The sequence below is a fragment of the Hydra vulgaris genome, chromosome 15 (genome assembly GCF_038396675.1).
Source record: "Hydra vulgaris chromosome 15, alternate assembly HydraT2T_AEP".
NCBI classification, from domain to species: Eukaryota; Metazoa; Cnidaria; class Hydrozoa; order Anthoathecata; family Hydridae; genus Hydra; species Hydra vulgaris.
The window spans coordinates 33,488,462-33,513,160 of record NC_088934.1 but is presented as its reverse complement, the minus strand read 5'-3'; the positions used below and the strand labels follow the sequence as shown (position 1 = coordinate 33,513,160).

The following is a 24,699-nucleotide window of genomic DNA, read 5'->3' as shown; positions in this document are numbered from 1 at the left end:
ATTTAAAAGGATAACTTAATACGGCATTATTTAATAAAAACCTAATTTTAACCAAAAAAATCATGGTTTTTTTGGTTATTTTAAAAAAACCTATGGTTTTTGGTTTTTTTCAAAAAAACCGGTTTTTTTGCAACCCTGAGTATAGGTATAGGTATGGGCTATTTATTAAACATTTGCCAAACATTGATAGTCCAGAATCAGTATTGTCTTCGGCATGTGAGTGTTTTTCTTGTTAAAGAGCGTATGGTTGTTGCATCATATTTTGTATAGTGTTACCTGAAAATGAATCTGAACGTGAATCTAAAAATGAAATATTAGAACAGAATGAAACTATGAAACGAGATATGTCAATGAGATCTTCGATCTCTAAGAAAACAAAATCTAATGCAGAATTGAATATAATTACTTCTGAATTAAGTATTTCACTATTCAATAAGAAATCTGCAAAAACAATTAAAAACTTTAGATCGTTTTTGAAGTATTTACCACAATGGAGTGGTTATATTTTGTTAAATAAAGATGATTTTAAAATGAATACAGATTATTTTCACTGCATCAATTATACCAAAGTATTATCATTCAAAACACTTGTACACTTGATTATTTTTTGTAGTTTGGTGCTCATTTTTATTGTCAAAAAACATCATTAATGTATTACAAAAGCATAAACAAAATATAAAAATATATAATCATATACTTGATATACTTTCTCTTATTGAAAGTTATGAATGGGATAGAGGAAAACCTATATGGATTTTTCCTGTTATGAGATTAAAACTAAATGATTAACTTTCAGTATTTTTGATTCAGAATGCAATGCATTTTGCCGCTTTTTAATAGATTTTCAGACAATTTAATTTATTTGTTCAACTTGTAACAAAACTAATCTAAACATGAATGAATATATTTTGATTAAAAAAAACTTTTAAAATATAAAAGATTTTAGTATCAAGTTGAATAAATTATGTAAATTCTGCTTTAATGTTGTTATTATATCATCCATTTTTTTTATTCGTAGAGGAGTAAAAAATTTTCAAAAAACACAAACCTGCATCCTACATCACCAAATTTTATGAAATTTGGCACAAATGTTTAGAGACATAACTTAAAAAAGACTAAATTTTGTATAAAAAATTCTTGGCTGTTTAGGATTTACAGCAACTTGAAGTTTGTTTGATTTTGACTGAAAAATGAGGGGGGGAAAGTCCCAAAAATGTTTTCGTTTACTACTGACCTTATACGGCGCTTTTAGTAATGCCGCAATGCTGAAACCTGGTACCAAAAGAGTTTAAAACCTGCTAAATTTAAAATCTTTATTGTTTTGTATCTCTCGGAACAAGGCAATGTAGTTTATTTTAAGATTCATCAAATGTACTTATTAATGACAATAAAAAAGGGGCATTGACAATTATAGCTATAAAATTTATTTGACTGATAGAAAAAAATTTATTCTTCTTTTCTTAAAGATGAGATGTATATCAACTTTACGAACCAGTCAGTACTTCAACTTTGCAAATGATATGGACAACTAAAACCCAGTATTGCCTATTTACTGGTGGCATTTAAACAATCATAAAGGATCATTTGGAAACATAAATTTGACAAACACATCTTTTTCTTCTAGATTAATGTCTTCAATGACTCCTATCCATCACTTTTGCTCATAGGAAACACGGGCATAATCACCTGGTACTAAGTTTACTGTTGGTACATGGATGTTTATAAAGTCATGAATGAAAGCAAAATCTATATCAACACTGCATAGCTTTGCGACTATCTAGAAAAAAAAGCAACATTTGCATTCCGTTTTACTTATTTTAATAAACGTGTTTTATTAAAGGCATTAAAAGAAAATTGTAAGTCAAAAATAAAACAAAAATATTTTGGAAGATGATCCCATACAAATAAAAAATTTATTTGAGTTTATCAATAAAAATGTTGCATGTTTTTCAAAGATAATAAAAGGTATATTTAATTATTTTTTTATCTTTAATGGCCAAGTGGTACAAACTGATGGTAACTACATGTTCCAGGTATGGTATTTGCAGTATCCAATCATTCTTTAAGAGCGTTACTCACAAAAAGTTAAATCTTCTGATGATGTATAAATGAAATGTACATCTTAAATCTTTTCATTGCAATATTTGTAAATTTGCTTGTGGAGATAAAATATGATTACCCATATCTCTTTGCAAGCTTACTAGTGTTGCTTAACATTTGACACTAACACCTATCCCATCACAATGTTACTTTCCCTGACTAATTGCAAAAAAGTTCCATTTAGCAGAAAGACCAAAATCTTCAAAATGGAATATTGACCTGCACACCCATCTGAAAAGTATTCAATATTTTTATTTGAGGTAGATTTGTTTTAATATCATTGCTGACAACATCAATAATTTTATACACCATGTTTGCATCATGCATCATATTACCTGAAACAATACAATAAGATTTGTGCTTGAGAAAACCTTTTTTTTGAAATAATCACAGGATGAAGTGTACATTTTAAATTTGTCAAATAAAGGCTTTGTACTTCGTCCTGAACTACAAATTTAGAGTTTTCTGAAAAATCACCCAGAAATAATGCTGTTACCTCATTCATATCTTCCTTTCTTGATCTCAGGTATGATGCTTGATTCTTAGATAAATGGGAGTGTGGTGCAAGTTTTATCAGTTTTTTACATACTAATTCAATGAATTCAAACGATAACACTTTATGATGTGTTATGCTTTGACATATCTATTGTTGTCTACTGATCAAATTCTACTTCATTGTCACTTCAAACTCTCCAATCAATTTATAACATTTTCCATAGTTGATAGGCATTTTTCATATTTTCGCATCACTAAGCCTTTATTAGTCATGCCACATACAATAAAAAGTAACAGTTTTTTGTATGTCACACCAAGAATGTAAAAGCAGTTTTAAATTCTGATGAATAGTGCAGGCGCATACTGAATGTGTTTCTGAAGAACCAGCAGTAACACATTATTACAGTTGCAATGTGCAAAAATCTTGAAAGCCCTATTTTTATTTCTGGGTTTGTGGTTCATGGTTTTCATCATCTTCATAAAAAGACTTGACCAGTTGAATTGTTACATCAGGATGAGCTTTTCCTAATTTAGGATTAGGCATGGCTCAATTGCATTTTTCTAATACTAACTTGCGTGCAATTCAATGTTCCATTACGATATTATGTGCAGTTCAAGCAACAGTTTGTTATATGCAATGTTTCACAAACTTTTTTAATTGACAATTCAGTTGAAGCAAGCATAGTCAGTTGTATTTTTTTAGATGTTGCTTTGGACTCGACTTTATTAGTTAACAATACCATTATGAAACAAGTTTGTTCTTTTCCATATACTCATTACCAAAACTTGACTGTGTTTTAAAACTTTCTTCTGATATAATAAGGGAAGCGGCTACTTTTTTTTAATGGAGCTTGTTAATGCAGTCAATTTTTGTTTACTTTCTCTGATTTTACCTTATGCAATCCTTTGACTTTAATAGGAGATACTCCAGCAGCAGTAAAGTGTGTATTTACACTCTCTTTTTTAATTTGAAGGAATGTTTCATTAGCAATATCAAAATCTTAATTATTTTTATTTTCACTCATACTTTTTGATAAATGTTTTATAATTTGCATTGTAATCACACATAGAGATGCTGAAAAGAAAATATAACTATATTACTCAAATACTATAAGATCAATTATATTATTATCATTATAAAATAATGAACAAACATTATTATATAAAACTTATAAACAAATTTTTAAGAATAGTATTAATCATTAAAATATGAAATGAACTTTTAAAATGAAAAACGAACTTTTATCTCTACACACTTTTTTGTGAGTCAGAAATCGATTACAGCAACTTTTCTGATTACTCCCATATTATATGATTGTTTATAACAAGCTCCATAATCATTTACAAAGGGGCCATTGATATTATACTTTCTGTTGTTTCCTCTAACCCACTCCTCAAATAGTTCAGAGGTCATCCAGCTCTTTTTTTGTGCAGAGTAATGACATGGAGTGCTTTTAATTATTTTTCTAATTTTTTTTAACTAATTTTTAAACAAATGATTTAAAAAAATGTAAATACCAATGAAAAAATTAAATAATAGAATACCTGATATTGTTTTAAACAATACATTGTTTCTTTTTTTCCATCTATCTAACCATCCATTGGATGCTTGAAAGTTGTCACAACCAAGTTCTTTTGCAAAATGCAAAGCTTTGACTATGAAATTGGTTCCAGACACAGGAATTTTTTGGTGTCAAGTGTTTAAAACCCACATATAACATGCTTTATCCAAATCCTCATTTAGAGAAACCCACATCCACACTCTTTTCGCAGAAGTTTAATTTTTTTTTTACTTCTAAATATATTGTATTTTTTTCTTTTGACCATCCAGACAATGTTTGTTTTGGAATGCCATGTTTCTTTGATATAGATACAGATGAATCTCCTTTGTTGAGTTTTTTTAGTATTTTGTATTTTTCTGTTATCGGTCTACTTGATGGCTTTCTTTTAACAGCCTTCAACATTTTTAGTAAATAAAACTTGATCGAAGTATAATCGAATGGAAGATATCAGTGAAAATGTTTAGTTCATTAAATTATGTTTGACGCAAAGGTAATTAATTTTCAAACATTCTAAGTTTTGAATTTTAATTGATATTTTTGAATTTTTAATCTAATAGTTATTAACAAATAGAATTTAATTGAAGCTTAACTGAATCGAAAGATCTTCATGAAAATGTTTAGCTATGTTTAATTATATTTGACGCAAAAGTATTTTATTTTCGAGCGTTTAAATTTTTATTGAAGTATTGGAAGTTTTGTTATTATATGCACTTATATGCAATTCAAAATAAAAGCCCTAGTTAAGCGAAGTTTTTTGCCAAAGGGACTTCAAAAAATAGTACAAGTTAATGAATGGTAGGACTTAAGCGGATGATTTTACAGTAAGTTGATAGAGAATGTTCAAGGGGAATTAGAATTTTGTCAGACTTTGTAAAAGTCCAACTTATCCAGGGTTCGAGTTAACGGGATTCAACTGTAGTTTTAATAGATATTTTTTAAATGCCTAATTACCTACTAATTTTTGTCAATTCTCTACTAATTGTCTACAAAAATATTTATTGGATATTATTATGTACATTTGTCATTTTATTATTTATTTTATTGATGAGATAATCACTATTTCATTAGAATCAAACAATCCACAAAAAAAAGTGTACATAATATTGCTTAGTTTAACAACATAACTATTATGTAATGAAAATAACTAGTATCAAATTTATAAATTTACAAAATATTGTCCAATATTTTGTAACAACTTTGTAAAAATTCAAATCACATGACACGCATACTGTGTTTTATTTAATTAACTGACTCAAAATTTCAAAATCAAAATGAATTTGCTAACTTATTTTTTTTTTAATTTCTTCAGAAAAATTAAAAACCAAAACATCAATAACTCCTCAACAAAAAATAAGGCCAAAACAAAATTGATTTATAAAGTAGATATATGTCTAAACTTAAGATAATCAAAACCAAAAGTTTTTCTATCAGTCAGATTTTTTCTAAAGCTAAAGTTGTCAATGCTCTTTTTTATTGTCATAAGTTATTACATTTTTGTAGATCTTAAAATAAACTATATTTTGTTGTTTTGAGAAATACAAATCTACAATTTTCAGATCAAACATGTTTTAAACTTCTTTGGTACCGAATTTTAGCTTTGCAAAATTACTACAAGCACCTTATAAGGGTAATAGTAAACGGACACATTTCCAGCATTTCGCCCACCCCACCCCACTTCCTCATTTTTCAGTCAAAATCTAACAAACTTTAAGTTGCTGTAATTGTTAATGTGATAAAAAAATTTTGAAAAAAATTCAGTCTTACCTTACTTAAATCTTAACATTTATACATTTGTGCCAAATTTAAGCGAGTTTGGTGGTGTAGGGTGCAACCCCTAATTTTTTGAAAATTTTATTCAGAGGTGTTTCAAGAAGATGAAGATGAATTAAATATAAATGAAATCCAATTATCATTTATAACTGTCAAACGTTGTTTCAATTTATATGTTGCACAATATTTAATAATGACACGAAGCAGGCCTTGGTAGGAATGCAAGGCAATCGCCGGCACCCGCCTACACACCTATTTTTTTTAAACAGCAAAATTTATTGTTTTTTAGGTTGAGTCATATTTATCTTACATAAACAAAAATGGTAAAAAACATCTAACACATTTAAAATAAATCATCACTTTAATAACTATTATGTAATAAGGCAATAATAAAAAAGCAAAGAAATATTTTTAAGTTTTTGTGAGCGTCATTAATATAAAAAAGTTCTTAATTGAAAATTTTTTTAAAATGTTTTGACATTTTAAATTATATTTAAATAAACTTGATAAGTTTAAATGACCATTGTAAAGATTTCCTTTAAAACATTTTTTAAAAACTGTAAAAAAACAACAACAATAAAAGAACTAAAGAGCTTCAGTAGTTTTTTAAAAAGCTATTTAAACTTTATATTTTTAATTTTAAAAAAAAATAAAAAATAAAATATACTTTTTAATACACAATATTTTTATATTTGCATTTTTAACTTAGTACCAATAATAATAAATAATAGATACACGCTTATTTAAAATTTAAATAAACAGTAACAAAAATTTGTTCATTTAAATTTGAATCATGTGACACAAAAACAATTTTAAAATATCGAATTCTTCATTCAATTTTTAATTACAAAGTTTTAATTCCAAAAATCTTTTCATAACTTGCTTTCAGTGCAATTTTTGAGTTATTTTGAGTGTGATTTTTAATTTTTTCAAATTAAAAAATTCTTCACAAAGAAGAAAAGTAATGAAGGAACTTTTTAAATGTGAAAATAAGCAGAAATATAACACAAAATACTATTAATAATAAATCGTTTTAATAAAAAAGCGATCTAAATATATATTAATACAAAAAATTATAAACGATACGAAAAAATTACAGTGTAAAACATAAAAAAACTATTACTAAAATGTAATCAATTTTATGTTACCTATGAGCTTTGTTATCTAAATATCGAAAAATACTATGAAAATTCTTAAACATAACATAAACGTAGTAAATATAAAAATATTTGAGGATTATCTTCAGAATATAGAAAAAAGTAAAAGTTAGTAAGAGACCTAAATTCAGATAAAAGGCAAAAGGCCCATGCAGGAATTTTTTTTGTTTTAGGCAAGTTTTGTTATAAGAATTGTCTTAAAATTTTCAGGGTGCGAACCTGTTGTAACTGTGTAATCCGGTTTCCTGCAAAATATGGATGTGCAACATGTCAGCAATTATTCCAATACAGTCTGAGAGTGACGATCAAGGAAAGATGTACTTGTTGTTATTTTGATGGACATATATTTTATGGTTGTAACAGCTGATTATAGCTCTTGCATTTGTGGTAATTTAATTGAGTTTTTTCCTAAAGTAGTTCTTTTTAACGTATTTATAACAATTAGTGACAAAGTGAAAATGATGCATTTAGCTAATATATACAGTTTTGAATTAGAAAAGGATGATTTTATCAAATATATTGAACAGTTTGAAAATTTTTTACTGGCCAATGACATTAAAGATGCAGAACTACAAAAAGCAGTGTTTTTATCAACTGTTGGAGGACCTGCATACAAACTTATTTGTAGTTTGTGCGAAAATGATACTAAAAATAAAACTTTTACTCAGATAATAATGCTAATGATGAATCACATAAAACCTACCCCAAACTTTATTGCACAATGATTTCAATTTTATAAAAGAAATAGGAAAGAGGGGGAATCAATAAATGAATATATCATGGAATGATGCAGATTATCAGAGTATTGTGAATTTAGTGAGAAATTAAATGGGAAGAGATTGGATTCAGAGACTAAACCTAGAATGGGTGGAATTGTGTAAAGGAATGAGAAATGTTAATTTTTGCAATGGGTTTGATTTGAGGGTAGAGGCATTAGTGGCAAAATTTCCAGGTGTTTAGTGACGTCTAAAAGATTTTAAATATCACATACCCATACATGAGGATCCACAACCAAAGTTTTATAAACCAAGACCAGTACCATATGCTTTGAGGACTAGGATTGAACAAGAGCTTGATCACTTGGAAGACCAAGGGGTTTGGAGAAGAGTCCAGTATTCAAAACGGGCAGCACTTATAGTGCCTATTCTAAAGAATTCAAAAGATCTTTTGGATCCATTGCATATATGTGGGAATTCTAAAATTACAATAAATCAAGCTGCAACTCTGGATACCTATCCAATACCAAACACCACTGACCAGTTAATCACTATCGCAGAAGAATAGAAATACAGCTTGCTCAACTTGTCCCAGGCATATCAGCAACTTGAGTTAGATGCAGCTTCATAAAAATTTCTAGCAATAAATATGCATCAAGGTTTATATCAGTCAACTCATCTTCAGTTTAGTGTTCATAGTGCAACTGGCATCTTTCAAAGAGAAATGGATAGAAGGTTGGGCAGGTTACCATTTGTGAAAGTATGAGTGGACAATATACTCATTTCTGGAAAAACTGATAAAGAGCATTTGAGCAACTTAGAACCCGTATTAAGAATATTGAAGGAATCAGGATTAACTCTTAAAGCATCTAAGTGCTCTTTTATGCAACCTGAAGTTGTACTCTGTGGTTTTGTAATCAGCCAAGAAGGTTGCAGACCAACAATACAAAATGTGGAAGCAGTCAGAGATGTTTCGCGACCCACCAATGTCAAAGAGTTAAGAGCATTTTTAGGCATGGCTTACTATTACAATGCCTACTTACCTAAGATGGCTTCCATTACAGAACCGCTCCATAATTTATTGAGGACGAATGAAAATCATGGTTCACTGTGATAGTAGTCCACATGGTGTGGGAGCTGTTCTGAGCCAAGAGCAGGATGATAGAAGTGAAAAATCTGTTAGTTTTGCTTTAAGAACATTAAGTATGACTGAACAAAATTATACCTAAATTGAAAAAGAAAGATTAGCATTAGTTTTTGCAGTAAAAAAATTTTATCAGTTTTTATATGGGCACAAGTTTACTTTGCACACTGATCATAAACCTCTGCTGAAGCTATTTTCAGAAAAGAAGGAACTTTCTGCAAGAGCTGCAAGAATATTACCCTGGGCACTGCTACTGTCAGCATATGATTATAAACTACTATATCATCCTGGTAAAAAGAATGCAGCTGCAGATGGTTTAAGCAGTTTACCATTAGATGCATTGGAGGAAAAGTCACGCTCAAAAACTATTGAGGTGACTGATAGAGATAGTAAAAACCCCTATTACAGAGAAACAGTTGAGGATAGCCACATACAATGATCCCATATTAGGAGTGATTATAAAGAAAGACTTAGACAGGGGATTGATGATGGAAGATGGTAAAATGGAGCTAAACCCATACACACCTTGGTTTTCAGAGTTTTCAACAGAAGGAGGTTGTTTGTTGTGGGGGCAAAGAGTAGTGGGGCCAAGAGTGTTACGAGAAACAGCATTCGAAGAGTTACATGAGATTTATCCAGGAGTGAGTAAAATGAAAGCTTTAGTTAGAAGTTATGTCTGGTAGCCGGAATCAATTCCGAAATTGAGAACAAAGTAAAAAATTGTGAGACCTGTCGAAGAAATCAGAAGTGTCCATTAACTGAGTCTCATCCGTGGGAATATCCAAGTAGACCATGAGAGAGAACACATTGATCATGCAGGTCCAATTAATGGGAAAATATTCCTAGTAGTAGTTGACAGTTTCTTCAAATGGATCAAAGTGGAAGTTGTGAAAAGCACTGAAGCCAAAACAACAATTAGGGTACTCAGGAGATAGTTTCAACCCATGGTATTCCTAGAGTTATTGTTAGTGATAATGAATCTGGGTTTTCGAGTAGAGAATATAAACAGTTTTTATCTTCAGATAATATCAAACCAATCTATGCAGCACCGTATCATCAAGCCTCAAATGGTCAAAAAAACTAATGGTTCAAATGTTTAAGAACTCTTTAAAACTTTTCAAGGGAGTGATGTTGAGATGCAATTCTTTTTTAAATATAGCTTAACACCACATTCTACAACTGGTGTTTCTCTGGCTGAACTTTTATTAGGTAGTAGATTAAGAAATCCATTGTCAATGCTACTTCCTGAGACCATCACCAAAATCAAAAAAAAAACAGCTTCCAGGTACTTTTAGTAATAAAAGTCAATTCTTTCAACCTGAAGACCTTGTTTATGTAAGGAAATATATTGGGAGTGAGAAGTGGGTCTCAGCCATTATTTTATCAGCAGTTGGAAAGGTTAACTACAAAGTGTTGACATCTCAGATGGTCATATCCAGAATAGAAAGGTAGATCAGATTGTAAAATGCCACATGAAAGGTTGCATTAAACCTTTAGTTAAAACAGCAGATGGCATGAATAATCCTTTGTTCAGCAAATAAAAATGCCTGAAACAACTTAAACATCAGTTCCAAGTGATAACATATGATGAACGCGAACTGATTAACAAGAATATTGATCCTAACAGAGTATGTGAACAGTTTGAAAGTAAAAACGTTGGTCCCGAGAGACCTTGTGAACAACCTGAGTCATTTTCTGAACTTATTCCTTCAAGTTGAAGGTCAAGTCAAACCTGTCATAAACCAGCATATTTAGAACAGTATTAATGATTAATTCTGGCAAAATATAGATGTTCAACATGTCAGTGATTATTCCAATACAGTCTGAGAGTGATGATTAAAGAAAGATATACTTGTTGTTAGTTTGATGGACATATATTTTATGGTTGTAACAGCTGAGTATAGTTCTTGTATTTGTAGTTAATTTAATTAAGTTTTTCCTAAAGCAGTAGTATTCTTTTTTAACATATTTATAACAAGGCCTAAAATGCAGTTGATATTTTTCAACAGCTAAATATATTTTCGGTAAAAGTTACAAAATTGAAAAGTTAAAACAGAAAATTATAAAAAAAGTTACAAAATTGAAAAGTTAAAACAAAATTATAAAAAAAGTTACATGGAGGGTATGTTTAAGGTGTTTACTTAAGTTTAGTGTTCTCCGGAGATTTGCTAACGGTAATAAGCTATAGGTTTTATCGTGCATTAGAGGTTAAGGCTATCGCTCTTAGAATTTCTAAAGCCTTTGATAAGTTTGGCATATCAACTTGTTTCTCCGCGCAGCGTCCTTGTTCGTCAAGGTTTGTGTTTCGTAGTTATAGAGTTGAGAGAGGGTTATAGCCACAAGTAGCCTCCTCATCTGTAGTGGCCTTCTCGGCCTTGGGGAGGTGAATTAAAAATAAAATTAAAAAAATATATATATTGGTCTTCTCCATATGCTTTCTTATTACAGTGTATCAGGTAACATCTTTAAGACTATTGAATCTTTTTTTACCAATCATAATACAAAAGTTCTAATAAGAAGAGTGCTGTCCTTGATGGACAGCACTCTTCTTACTATTCTACCATTTATTCTTGTCTTGATAAAAAGCCTCTTTGATCGCTTTGAGGGGGCATTTGAGCTTGAAAAGGATCTGACTTCTGCTACAGCATAGGGTTCTCAGTGGTTGGTGAATTTTAACTCAGTTAAAAACTGAATTTTTTTCAGCCAATCATTATCGCTATAATCTAGATCTTTTTAGATTTAGACATGGATGAATGGTAATGTACTTGATGTGTCATCTACCCTTCATCTTCAAGGACTAACTTTTACTTTTGATCTTTTGTTGCTTCTCTTTCTATTTTCTATAATGGTTGCAGCTCTAAAGAGCTAGCATCTATTATGCAATTGCTTGCAGCTTTATTGGAAGTGAAGATGTTAAAAAAAAAAGCTTTAAATTGAAAACACTAAATACTCTCTAGCAGTTTGTAAAACGCAGCCCTCGAAAGTAGAAAAAATGAGGTCACAATAATTTGCCAATCTTAATCTGCTTGAGGTTGGCATACGGTCAGCATCAGGTGGTAAAAAATATTTGATATAAAGGTTTTACCATAAAATATGGGAACGAGGTCAGCAATTTTTGCTAACCTCATAAACTTTTAGGTTGGCAGTAAGGTCGGCATTATTGAATGGCAACCCAAATTTCGAGAGCTGAAAACGTGATTCAGCAAACACACAAAGTCATTATCTTATTGCTAAAATAAAATCACATAAAAAAATAAAGGGAAAATTTAGTCTTATGCTTGATAAACAGACTAGTCTACACATCGAAGATATTCAAATATCAATACCAATTTCAATAAGTTAGTTATCAATTTAGAACTGGTTAAAATTCTTGGAAGCTGTACAGCTGAAGTAAAAATTGACCTTGTTAAAAAGAAACTATCAGAGTTTGCAATTACTTGTTCAGATGTTGTTACATCAACCACTGAAACTGCTGCAGAAATGATCAAATTTAGAAGATTTGGTTTTATACATGAATTATGTTCTAACCATGTCACACACTTGGCTGTAATCGGTACTATTTCTAAAGGAAATGAAAATTACTATGTTCGACACATTGATTCCTTGAAACCCTAAATATGTGAAAAAAATTATATAAATGCAGCTTTATAAATAATTAGAAAAACAGTTAATGTTTTTACACTTTTGTTAAGAAGAAATTCTATTTTACAAGATCATGTAAAAATAGAGCACAGAATTGAACTTAGTTTACTGCTAGATTGCCGGACCAGACAAAACAGCATTGTGACAATGGTTGAAAGATTTCTAAAAAGTCATGGACTCAGTGAAAAAAACATTAAATGACTTGTTTAATGATATTTATGCTTCAATTTTATGAAAATTTTGAATGCTCTTCAACCAATCAAAATAGATGTAGAAGAATTAGGTAAATGTGATGCAAACTTGCTCGCTACATACGCAATTTTCAAACTTTTATTTAATTTTATGTGTAATAATAATGATGTAGATTCAAAGGAGATAGTGCTAGCTCTGTCTCTTTGCATTAAAGATTGAAGTAATCAAGATGCCGACCTTTAACAGTTTAAGGTTGGCAAAAAATTGCCAGCTTTATTTTTTTCTATTCGAAGGGCTGAAACCTACAAATAAAGATTCTCAAAAAAGAATTTCAAATGTATGAGATTACAAAGTATATATCAAATAATTTATAAAAGCTTTGTAAATTATTTGATATATACTTTGGTGCTTTAACTTGCATACAACCAACCTGAATAGAAACCGAGAGAGTATTTTAATTGTTGTCTAATTTTTGCACAAAATGAAAATATTTACTTAATGATTTTAGACTGCATCACAATTTTAAAAAACTATTTTCTAATCAAATAAGTTTAAAAAATTTTTATTTGTTTAAGAAAAAACTAACTCATCTATATAGAAAGTTTGTATACACATACAAATATAAATTTTGTATATACATACAAATTTTAAACTAAGTTAACCAATTTCAGGCATCTAGGCTCCTGTTTTGGTATAAAAGGTTGAGAGGGTTCTAATAAGAACAAAAAAAATTGAGTAGTCTGATAAACTATAAAGAGCCCCCACAGCTTTAAGAAAGTAAATACAGTAAAAAAGAAAAATGTCAGTTAATACCAACAATTTATGGCTAAAGTAAAAAACTGATAAATGTTTTTAGATTTTTAGATTGTGAGTTATAAACTTCAACACAAATAAAATGATTTTTATATTTGATAAATATAGAAATTTTAAAAAAGACTATTTAATACCTTTATTGTAGGCAATTACAAGATGAAGTATAGTTATTGCAAGAAAACTATTATTTACAAAACATTTTAACAACATATTGATCACAAAAATGCATTTAAAACATGTATCTTATTTATTCATTATATTGATAAAAAAAAGTTATTTTTTTATTTTATCTGAAATTATTATATTTGTAAACAATAAGGATATTTTATGTATTTTTATTTAAATACAAAAAATTTATAATCATAACAATGGTGTGCAGTTTTTTAAAATGTTAACTATTTCATTAAAAAACAGTTAAAATAAAAATTAATTACTTCATTAAAGAACTGCTTAAAAATTATCTAGAGTTATTTAAATGCTACCAAACAAAAAAGTTTTTAGCTCAACGTAAATAGTGTAGTCTTACGTTAAATTGCTCTTCTCTTGTGTGAATTACACTTCACCTGACACTTTAATACAAATCTAGTAATTAGTTCACACATAAATCTAATCTGACAAGTAACTCGATTGGAAACTCGATGTGTGTTTTGAACAACCAATTTTTAGCTCATAAAATTTAGTTTAAAATAAAATACAGTTTTGAAAAGAGTTAAAAAAACTGGGTATTTAATAACATTTTTTTACAAATTTTCAGCTTTTGTATTGAAATATTATAAATAAATTTTTTAAATAACAAACATAATGTTTTCTAAAAAAATAAAAAAATCATCAAAATAATAAAAAGGATATTAATAAAAAAAGAATGAACTAGCAACAATTTGAACCATATAGTTTTACTAAAGCTAAAAAATTTATCAAACTTTAATTTAATAACTTTATTTTTCTAATAAAAGTGCGTTTGACATAATACAGTTTTAAAGTGCATTTGATCATAACAAACTTATTGATCATCTCTATTTCTTTTTCAAATAGAAAACTTTTAGAGTTTTAAAGGGTTAAAGTGCAGGGGGGAAAACTAGACAAATTCAAGCTTTTAGAGTATGCAGGGACAGATACAGTAAAAGAATGAGACTTTGCTGAATGACAAGTCAAGCAAGAATTAGTTATAGTTGATGGAACTAAAGATGATAGCTCCTTTGAGCAGCAACCATGACAGTATTTATAGAAAAGAGAAAGAGATGCAATTTTACAATGATGGGAAAAGAGGCTCAGGTTTAGTAGATAGAGCGGGTCCAACTGCGTTTACAATATGTTTTTAGACCTTTTCTAGAAAAGAAAGAGCATAATTAGAAAAACCAGCCCAAATAAAAAATAATGAATATACAACCATATTTGTTAAATTCTAAACAGAAAATTGATTTACATTTCTTTAATTTTATCTCCATAATTGAACCTTAAATTCAAAAAAATAACAGAAAATTTTGGATTATATTCAGTTCACCTACAGTAAATTACCTTCATCTGAATATCTGAATTAATATCAACATAAAACATTACTAAAAACATGCAACTAGCATATCATTTAAAGTAAAGATAATAGTAATATAACGCATCCAACTAGATAACTTTTATTATATGTATAGAGTCTTAATTAACTACTATGTTGAAGACTTTCCTGTTTATAATGTGATTTTATATGGAGGACCAACAAGTAGATTTTTTTAAGACTTCACGTCAAATACTGGAAAGATTTTAAATAAGATTGGAAATTACCAGGCTGCGAAATTAATTACTTGACTGCCAACCAGGTAGACCATTACCATACATGACATTCCATTACATCATATATCACTTCTATCCTATACTAACTACCTTAATGGTTAGGCTATGATCAGGTCTATATTTTTCAGTTATAATTTGTATATTTCACTATCACTGAAGATTTTTGACTAAGAAAACACAGAGATTTTATGGACACCATATATATTTATGTTTCATGTGTTAGTTGTCTTTTTAAATTTAACAAGACAGTATGTATCTCCTACTTTAGGCTACTTTCTATTTGGCAGCTAAACTTTTCAATAGAAAAAAAGAACTATTTTAAATGTGCATCTGATTTTGTCACATAATTGTTCATAAGATTTAATGGAATTATCTAATTTTAAAACTTCAACATTCGTATGACTATATAAAAGCACTTTCCAAACATATATAAAGAGGTTTTTTAAACATTAGAAATATTGAAACAAAAAAAGGAAAAAGATTGCTGCCCCATGTCAAACCCTCAGTCGATTTAGCAGCCCTTCCTTGTAGCAGCAGACTATAAGATATTCGATGTAGCAGCACTCCCTTGTAGCAGCAGGCTATAAGATAGTTGATGTATGTATTGTTGGTTATAAGATAGTTGATGATGTAAATATTCCTTGTTTATATTAAAAAGTCACCACTTTGAGCAAGTCTCTACACGAGATTGCAACAAGCAAAAAAACAAAACTTTTACGCCATTTAACTGCAGTTTTACCAAAATAAGATGAGAATTTTCCATTATTTTTATTATTTCATGATGATATCAGATGACTAATAAACATCTTCTTATAAATTTTTTCAATGCTGACATTTATAAATATATTACATTATAATAAAATCAAATATTAAACCTATTATTATTTAATTATTTAAAGCTACAAATACCTTTAAAATTGAAACAACTTGCATGTTCAAAGCCTTGATTCAACAGTTTAATGATACTTGCTATAAAAGATTCAGTTTACATATACTATGTTTAACTGGTAAACTAATATACAAATTTACTACAGCTTTTGCATTTATTGTTTTTACAAATATCACTATTTAATACTTATATTTTTACAAATAAAAAACTTTAAATATATATTTTTTATTATACAAATTTTCTAGGTTTTAAATTTCCTTAAATCTCATGCTTTTCTCCTAATATTCCTAAGTCCTTTACCTGATATTTTAGTTTTATGTGAAAAAATATATCAAAACAGAATTTTAGGAAAGACGAAAAAAATGATGAAAAATAATGTGCCAATAATAATAACTGATTTTTGACAACTGAAGTGTCAACACGCGTTAAAATGCTTTTCTAAAACAGTCCAAGTGAAAAATTCCATGTGGTCAATTTTATGGCAACAAAGTATTAAGTATACGGACTGCTTGTAACACAGGTTGCTCGCGATACAACAGTAAACTCCCGGAATTTTTATGAATATGCTTTAGAGAATTTAAATAAATTTTTTTTTTCAAGGGTTCTATATAGTTTCTAGTTTCTCTAGTGCTAAATTTAATTATATTATTTTTAAAAAGTTATTTATAATCCAACTTAAGAGAATTCCCAACTTTTTTTGTTTAAACATAAACAATGTATTTTTATATATTATGATTTGGTAAATGCATTTATCTGTTTAAGTAATGGCTTTAAGTAAGCTTGATTTTACAAAATGTAATGCTAAAAGAGATTCTCTGCTGTCTATAGAAAGAACTTAATTTAGTTTTATTGGTACTTGCCATGTCATATTGGCGTATGATAAATAGCTGTGTATAAAATAAAAATAAAAAAGTTTTGAACTTTTAATGATAGAAAAGGTCTTGCTTTAAAGATAAGACGAATATTTTCAAAGATTTTTGTATTAATGGCATTTATGTTTTATGAGATTTTCAAGATAAATGCTTTTTAGATAAATGCTGAAAAATGTTTAAGTATAAAGATAATTTGTTAGTTCTGAACTATGTGTTAAGTTTTAAAAATTCTAGGCTTACGGTCAGGGCCGGCGCAAGAAAAAAAGGTACTTGTTTTTTAAAATTTGCCAACTGCCTTATCAACATTTGCCGACTGACTGTCTAAATTTACCGACTTACTTGTTTAATGGGTCTACATTTGCCGACTGACTTGTCAAAGAGGATCAAATTTGCCAACTAAATGAACAAAAACATATATGTTTTACAAATGAATATATACATATATATATATATATATATATATATATATATATATATATATATATATATATATATATATATATATATATATATATATATATATATATATATATATATATATATATATATATTTATATGTATATATATTTATATGTATATATATTTATATGTATATATATTTATATGTATATATATTTATTTGTAAAACGGCGAACTTCTTCAATGAGATCCTCTTTGTTCACATCTCTCGGATAAAATCGAGTATATTTGCGAGCTTTATTTTAAACAAAAATATCATCATTATCCAACTAAATGAATGAAAAGATATTGCCAACCATTCTGCTCGCCTGAAATTATAAATCAATCTACTGGATTTAAACTAACATTAAAAATTTTCAATTTGAATTCTTTTGTTTGGCTGTCGTGGAAATGGGCTGTGTTTTATGTTTTATCGTGAAGACGCTTTGGTTTGTAATTTCTTTTAGTAGCGAGTTTAGTTTCGAGTCTTAGCGGTTTAGCTACAGCCTCTTAGAGAATTTGCAACCAAGAGCTCCTAATCGTAGTACTAGGGGCTCTTGATTGCAAATTATAAAAAAAACCTGCAAATTATAGAAAACTATATCGTAGATATATAGCAGCTGTCTAATCAAACGTAGCTTGTCATTGATGGTAATAGCTATAGATTGTAGAAGACGACTAACGTTTTTAATAGCAGTAAATGTTAGTACCAAATCGTAATTAGCAATACAAACTCATAAAATGATAACAATTATTCTAAAGCTCTTGCATGGTTGAGTAAGGTCAGGTTTTTCAAGACATTTCTCTTGGTGTTTTGGCAAGTGGTTTGATCGCGTTGGTACAAGAGCTCTATCTCTTTATAGAAAGTTTACACAGTGAAATTTCTATCACTTCAATGAGAATCTTCCGTCGGGAAGGACTTGATTTAAATGCGTGCGCTATAAGGAAGGTACAGAGCTTACAAATAATTTTGCCTTATTAAGGCTTGGGCTCCCTTGTAAGCATTAGACATATAAGATCCATTATTGTATACCTGACCGCGACAGTTTTAAATATCTAAAACTAGCCTTGCAACCACATCAGTGATAAACTTGGCTATATTGAGTCCTTTCTCCTTTTCAAAAGTTTCAACACACAAAAATGATTCCTTGAATTGCCAGCGATTAGATACTTATTCATAGAGGAGAAAACGAATAACAAAGGTTATCTCCTCAGTTCGAGATGTATTAGGGCTACCATAGATTATGATGGTGAAGTAGAGACCATTCTGGATTTCTTTGACAGATGCACTTCGGATAATACTACCACATTCTCTGATGAACTCATTCTGAGACGACGGAGAGAGGTAATGGGCACTCATTATGTAGCCCTCTTATTGATGGCATCTTACATCTTTCAAGTGGGATGCAATAACATTCTTATGTATTTTTATTTTTGAAGGTATTGTTTAAAATATTTTTTAATTTTCAACAAGTTTGTTTTATTCCATACAATAAAATACCTCCACAAGAGACCATTACATCGATTCCCAAGGGACACTCCGTAGTAAACAAAATGTTTTTGGGTTTTTTTGTAACTTAGCAACCGCAAAAGTAACAATTTATAACAAAAATTATCACATATTTTTTATTTTATTTTTCACAATCTTTTTCAGTTTAAGGTTAGTTCTTCTCAGTGAAAGACTGCTTGACACCGATAAACCATCACTTGAGGCTAGTAGCACTAGTAATAATTTATTTTTACTTCGTGAGAAAAAGAAATGTAAATGAAATAATCAAACCAATTTTTACCGAAAACATACCGACATTTGAAGATTTGGAAAAGAAATGTCCAATTGCAAATAAAATGTCCAATTGCAAATGAAATAGATTTTTACATGAAACTTAAATTGGACTGCAAACCTTTATAAGTGGTGGTCAGCAAACGCAAAACGTTATCCTTACAGAACTTGCTAATATTTTCTTATTATTTGCGGGTGGCAATGTACATAGCGAATGGTTATTTTCGGAAGTATGTTCAATATATGATAAAAAGCGCAATCATTTGCTATCATCAAAGATGAAAAGGTTTTTTTTTATGTATCAAATACGCTAATTACTTGATATAATAAAAAAATTAAAATAAAATAGTCATAAGTAATCATTTTTTATGCTTTTCTTTTTTTTGTTATCATCTAGTATTCGGTGGAATACTTTGCGATATTTTGCCAAATACCAAGTAGTAAAAATGCAACCAATAGGCATAATACGAAAGGTCTGCGTCTTGAAACAAAAAGCCTTGTTAAACCAGGCTTGTGGAGCCGTGGAGCCGTGGAGCGGCTGTTTTTTGGTGGAGCCGGAGCCGGAAAAATCTAGCGGCTCACGGCTCTCTTGTATTTTTGATGGAATATAATGTTGTTTTTAATAGTAGACAAATATTATTCACTCATTGTTGAACGAACTTGTTGAATAAATCGTTTTAAATTATTGTAATATCGATTGCTAACATTGCTTTATTGACACTTATATTATTATTTTCTGTTTTTAGAATAGGTTTTTATTAGCTTTATTTAGCTTCCCAGTTGGTTTAATTTTAAATCATAATGCATGTAACATGTAATAGTGGTAACATAGTCAAGAGAAATTTTTTTTTTGTTTATAACTTTGAGAAATAATAATTATATTCATTATTAGCGGCAGTTGGGCGATATTAAAAATGGAATGGGGGAATTTTGTCCACCCCAAACCCCTCCGCAATTTTAGGAGCAGCCGTTGTGCAGTAGCGAGATCTCTTCAGAAGTTAAAAATAAAGTTAATCATTGTTTCTTTTAATATAAAACGTTTCAGGTAACGAGAAACTTCGTCTTAACTTTGGGTATCATTTTATGACTATTATTGTTATCATTGTTACTGTTAAAAAAAATTCCGACGAGCAAGTTCATTAGTTGTTATATGTAATTGATATACTCTTTCTTACGTCGTTTTATAAGTAATTTAAAAAAACAGCAACCAGTTAAAAAAGTTGAAACTCGTAAAAAAAAAAAAACTGACGCGAAACCTTTACACTGTTATTATTAAAATAAACTTAAACATAAACTTATATATTGCAATTTAAGTGAAGAATTAATAAATTAAAAGTTTTAATCAGAATATGTTCCGCGATATTTTGTTTAAATAATCCTCATTTCTGGGGGGGTAAATTATAACTTTATTTTAAAACCTAATAAAGCAACATTAATTAAAAACTTTTTATTTAGAAGGTTTAATTAGTTTAATTACAGATTTATCTTGTTGTTGGTCTGAATAAATTCTAATTAGGGTTATATTTTTCAAGTTTAGTTTTTTCATTTTAGCATTTTGTTTAAAAAGTTGTTGATGTATGGAATTTTGCAAAAATACAAAACCTTTGAAAGTAATTTTATAAATCTTTTATACAAACTAATAAATATGTTTATTTGTTATATTTCAAGAATAAAATATGTTCTATAATATAGGTGGCAGTTATAGACAATGTAACTAGATGGTCCAGTACATTTAAAATGCTTAAACGTCTTTTAGAATTACGTGATGTTGTTGAAGAGCTGGAAGGAAAATATCCTAAAGAGAGTTTTGCAGTGCAGCCCTATCAGTGGAAACAAATAAAGGAATTACAAAGTATTCTTGAAAAACCTGCTATTGCTATTCAAATCTTTCAGTTTGAGGATCTCACGCCAGGACACTTTGTCTATGTTTGGGAACTGTTAAAAGAACAGTTAATGGAGGGTGATTTTAAGAAACCTGTTTTTGCTAAAGCCATAAAACAATCTATGGAAACTAGGGAAGCAATCCTAATGAGTAATCCTTTTTTCTGTGCAGCGGTATTTGCAGACTTACACTATCAATGTCTTCTAAACGAAGAGCAACAGGTGTTTATTCTCATCATTTATTTTGTGAGAACGTTTTTTAAATTTTGATTAAAAGATTTTATTTTTGATAACTTCGATTAGAAATTGAAAATATATTTGTTATTTTAGAGTTTTTTAAAGCAAATTTATTTTGTTATCTTTTTAAAAATTGTAGGTAGTTGCTGAGGACACTCTCTGGTTGGTTCAAAAAAAGATTAATAAGCAAAAGTTTGGTTTTCATAGATTGGAGGAAGATTGTGAAACTTTTTCTACCGGGAGTTCGGATGAGAAAATAGCTTCCCAAAATTTTTAAGAGAATGGAGCAGGCAAGAAAAAAAAAGAGTCAGCAATCTGATCAAGGATCTATTCAGAACATTGGGATTGAGGTGCGAGAATTTAAAGGCGCACTTCGAAGTCTACCTAAACTAGCGCACGACCTTTTGAAACAAAAAGAAACCTTGACGTGCAAAAAACCTCTGGAAGGAATAGAGTTTTTCCCTTCGATTATACAATCATCGTGCAAAATTATCACAGCGCTTCTAATGACGCAAGTTAGTGTTGAACGGGTGTTTTCAGCACTCAAATTTCTGACGCCAGACCAAAGAAGCCATGTGACATCGATCTTATTGATGATTTGGTATTTCTTATACAAATTTAACCTTGTACTAAGGGGTCATCAATAAAGTACGTCACACTAATTGGGGGGGGGGGGGGAGTGAGCAAAATTTTGTGACAAGGAGAGGGAGGGGGTTAGTCGAATGTGACGTCACAAAAATTATTTCAGTATTACAGTTTAATTAATACGCGTTCAGTTGAAGGAGTGTTTTAGATTGTCCAAATTTTAATCAGTGATATGGAATGTTAATCAGTTCAAGTTAAAATTAAACATTTACATACTGAAAACAGATCTATGATTTTTTTGTGAAAAAATGTGATAAAAAAATATTTTGAGAAAAAAACTAATTTCAAGACTTAATTTTTGGTTTAATTTAATTTAATTTTGGTTTAAATGACAAGACTTAATTTTAGAAAATCAAGTCTTGTCAAGTCTTGATTTTCTTGAAATTATTTTTATGTAGCAAGACCACTTTGAAAAAGTATTGATATGTCTTGAAACATTTCAAGACTATAATGGAATTGGTATACCAATACCAAGACAATTCTGCGTCCCGTAAAAAATTTATTTCAATTTATTGAAATAAATTTTTTACGGGACGCAGACCCTTACAGAATACCGTATAGTAACCGAATATTCATGGCATCTCTACAAATAAGTTATTTCTATCCTCACAATATTTGCAATATCTTTACTTTCTTCTTTGTATCATTTTCTATTATATAAGTTTTTTTTTTTCAAATTTCTCATGGAAGTTTTTCTTTTAACAATTAATTTATATCAGTATCAAGTTTTGATTTTGGCGATGAAACTGCACCTTTTTTTTATTATACTTTTTTATTCTGATTCACTCCCAATAAGACTACTAGCAACCACAATTAAGTTGGAAGTTACTAGACAACGAAGAATAGAGTTAACCACGGAAACGGTTTTTCTTGAAAACCGTTTTCTTAGTCTTTAACTCTATTCTAATGAAAACTTTATTCCCTAAGTTTTTAGTTGTACAAATCAGGAAAACAAGAAGATAGGAGAGAGTTGCAAAAGGTTGAAGTAGGGAAAAAAACTAAGCGAAAAAAAGTTTTCAGAGTAAGCAGGGACAGATACAGTATAAGATTAGACTTTGCTGAATAACAAGTGAAGCGAGAATGTGTTTTATTGTTTTTTTTTTAGATTCCCAAAAAAGATATTACGGTTTTGTCACAGAGCAGTGCGGAAGAGCATATAACTAGGAAAACCACGTTTCCTTCCTTACCGACGGCGCAAAATATTCCTAGACCTCGCTTCGAACCCTGGATCTCTTGCTTTTTTAACAAGTATTTTAAACTAACCACTGCGCCACGGCCGTAATGATTTTGATTGATAGAACTAGAGATGATAGCTCCTTTGAGCAGCGACCATGATATAGTATTTGTAAAAATTAGAAAGTGATATAACTTTACAACAATTGGACAGATGCTCAAGCTTGGCAGCTAAAGCAGGTCAGAAGTTCCTGTAAGCAGTACTTTAAAATATTGATGGAGATTTTTTGAAAATGCATTAGGAAAAACATTACTTCTAACTTAATACTAGAGATTAAGGTAAGCGTAGGTTTTAAAGTTGGAGTTACTCGTTGCTTACTGAGCTTACGCTGCATCAGAGATTTGAGTAGAATACTAACATACATAAAGTAACTTACGGGTGAGCAAAAACTGCACCAGAGGTTCAGACAGAACACAAACATTTAGATAGCAATTTACAGGTGAGTGAACTCCGCGCCAGACGTTTAGACAGAACACAGCCATATAGATATGTAGTAAACTACAGGGGAGCTAACACAATAACTAAGACACCTCTAACTATATTAATAACAAATATATATATATATATATATATATATATATATATATATATATATATATATATATATATATATTACCATAGGCATGAACGTGTACTTGTTTTAGTCTTCCTACAAGGCAGCAAGGTATAAAACAGAATGGATTGGGTTACATGTTACCAGTAGCAGGCTGATCATGATGATCATACATATTTTAGGCCAAATAAAAGCAACAACTGCACTAAAGGTCATAATCATTGACAGATAACAACTAACATCAAATACTAAAATTCATGTAACAACTAACATCAACTTCATATAACAACTACCATCGACTACTTTAACTTTATTTATATCGTTAACACAACCATCATCTTTTTTTTATTTTTTTGTTCTTTATTACAATATTTAAGAGGCAGATAAAAATAAAACAAAAATTACAAGTAAAGATATCGTAAAGAAATAAAAATAAATAAAGAACGCTGATATTTAAAGAAGACTATCAGGTTTGGTCACAAAAAATCGCTTAGATGCAAATAAAACTTTTTTTTCTTCTTTTGTTATGTTTATGGCTCCAACCAAATCGTGTATAATGGTTTATTATGAAAATCATGTCATTGTCCATAATGATTTAACATAAATATCACGTCACGATCTCTCAGTTTGTTTATTTTGCCGAACATAACCACTTTATTAGTTTTGTTGCTTTGAACGTAACCACTTCATTTGCTTTGTTATTGATTATTTATTTGTCGAAACATAACCACTGAATCTTATTAACCGCTGTAAAATCACTTGATATAACTATACCACTTAATATAACCAATCAATAT

General features: G+C 29.3%; 1 protein-coding gene across 1 annotated transcript in view; it reads right to left on the bottom strand.

Moving 5' to 3' along the window:
• LOC100205880 (putative ATP-dependent RNA helicase TDRD12) overlaps positions 1-16,353 on the bottom strand; it is a 115,151-nt gene extending 98,798 nt beyond the window's left edge. The window contains exon 1 of the mRNA XM_065819174.1: positions 16,283-16,353. Within this exon, the coding sequence (XP_065675246.1) occupies positions 16,283-16,306 (24 nt within the window). The 5' untranslated portion in view covers positions 16,307-16,353. The remainder of the gene's footprint in view (positions 1-16,282) is intronic.
• Between the last annotated feature and the right edge of the window lie 8,346 nt (positions 16,354-24,699).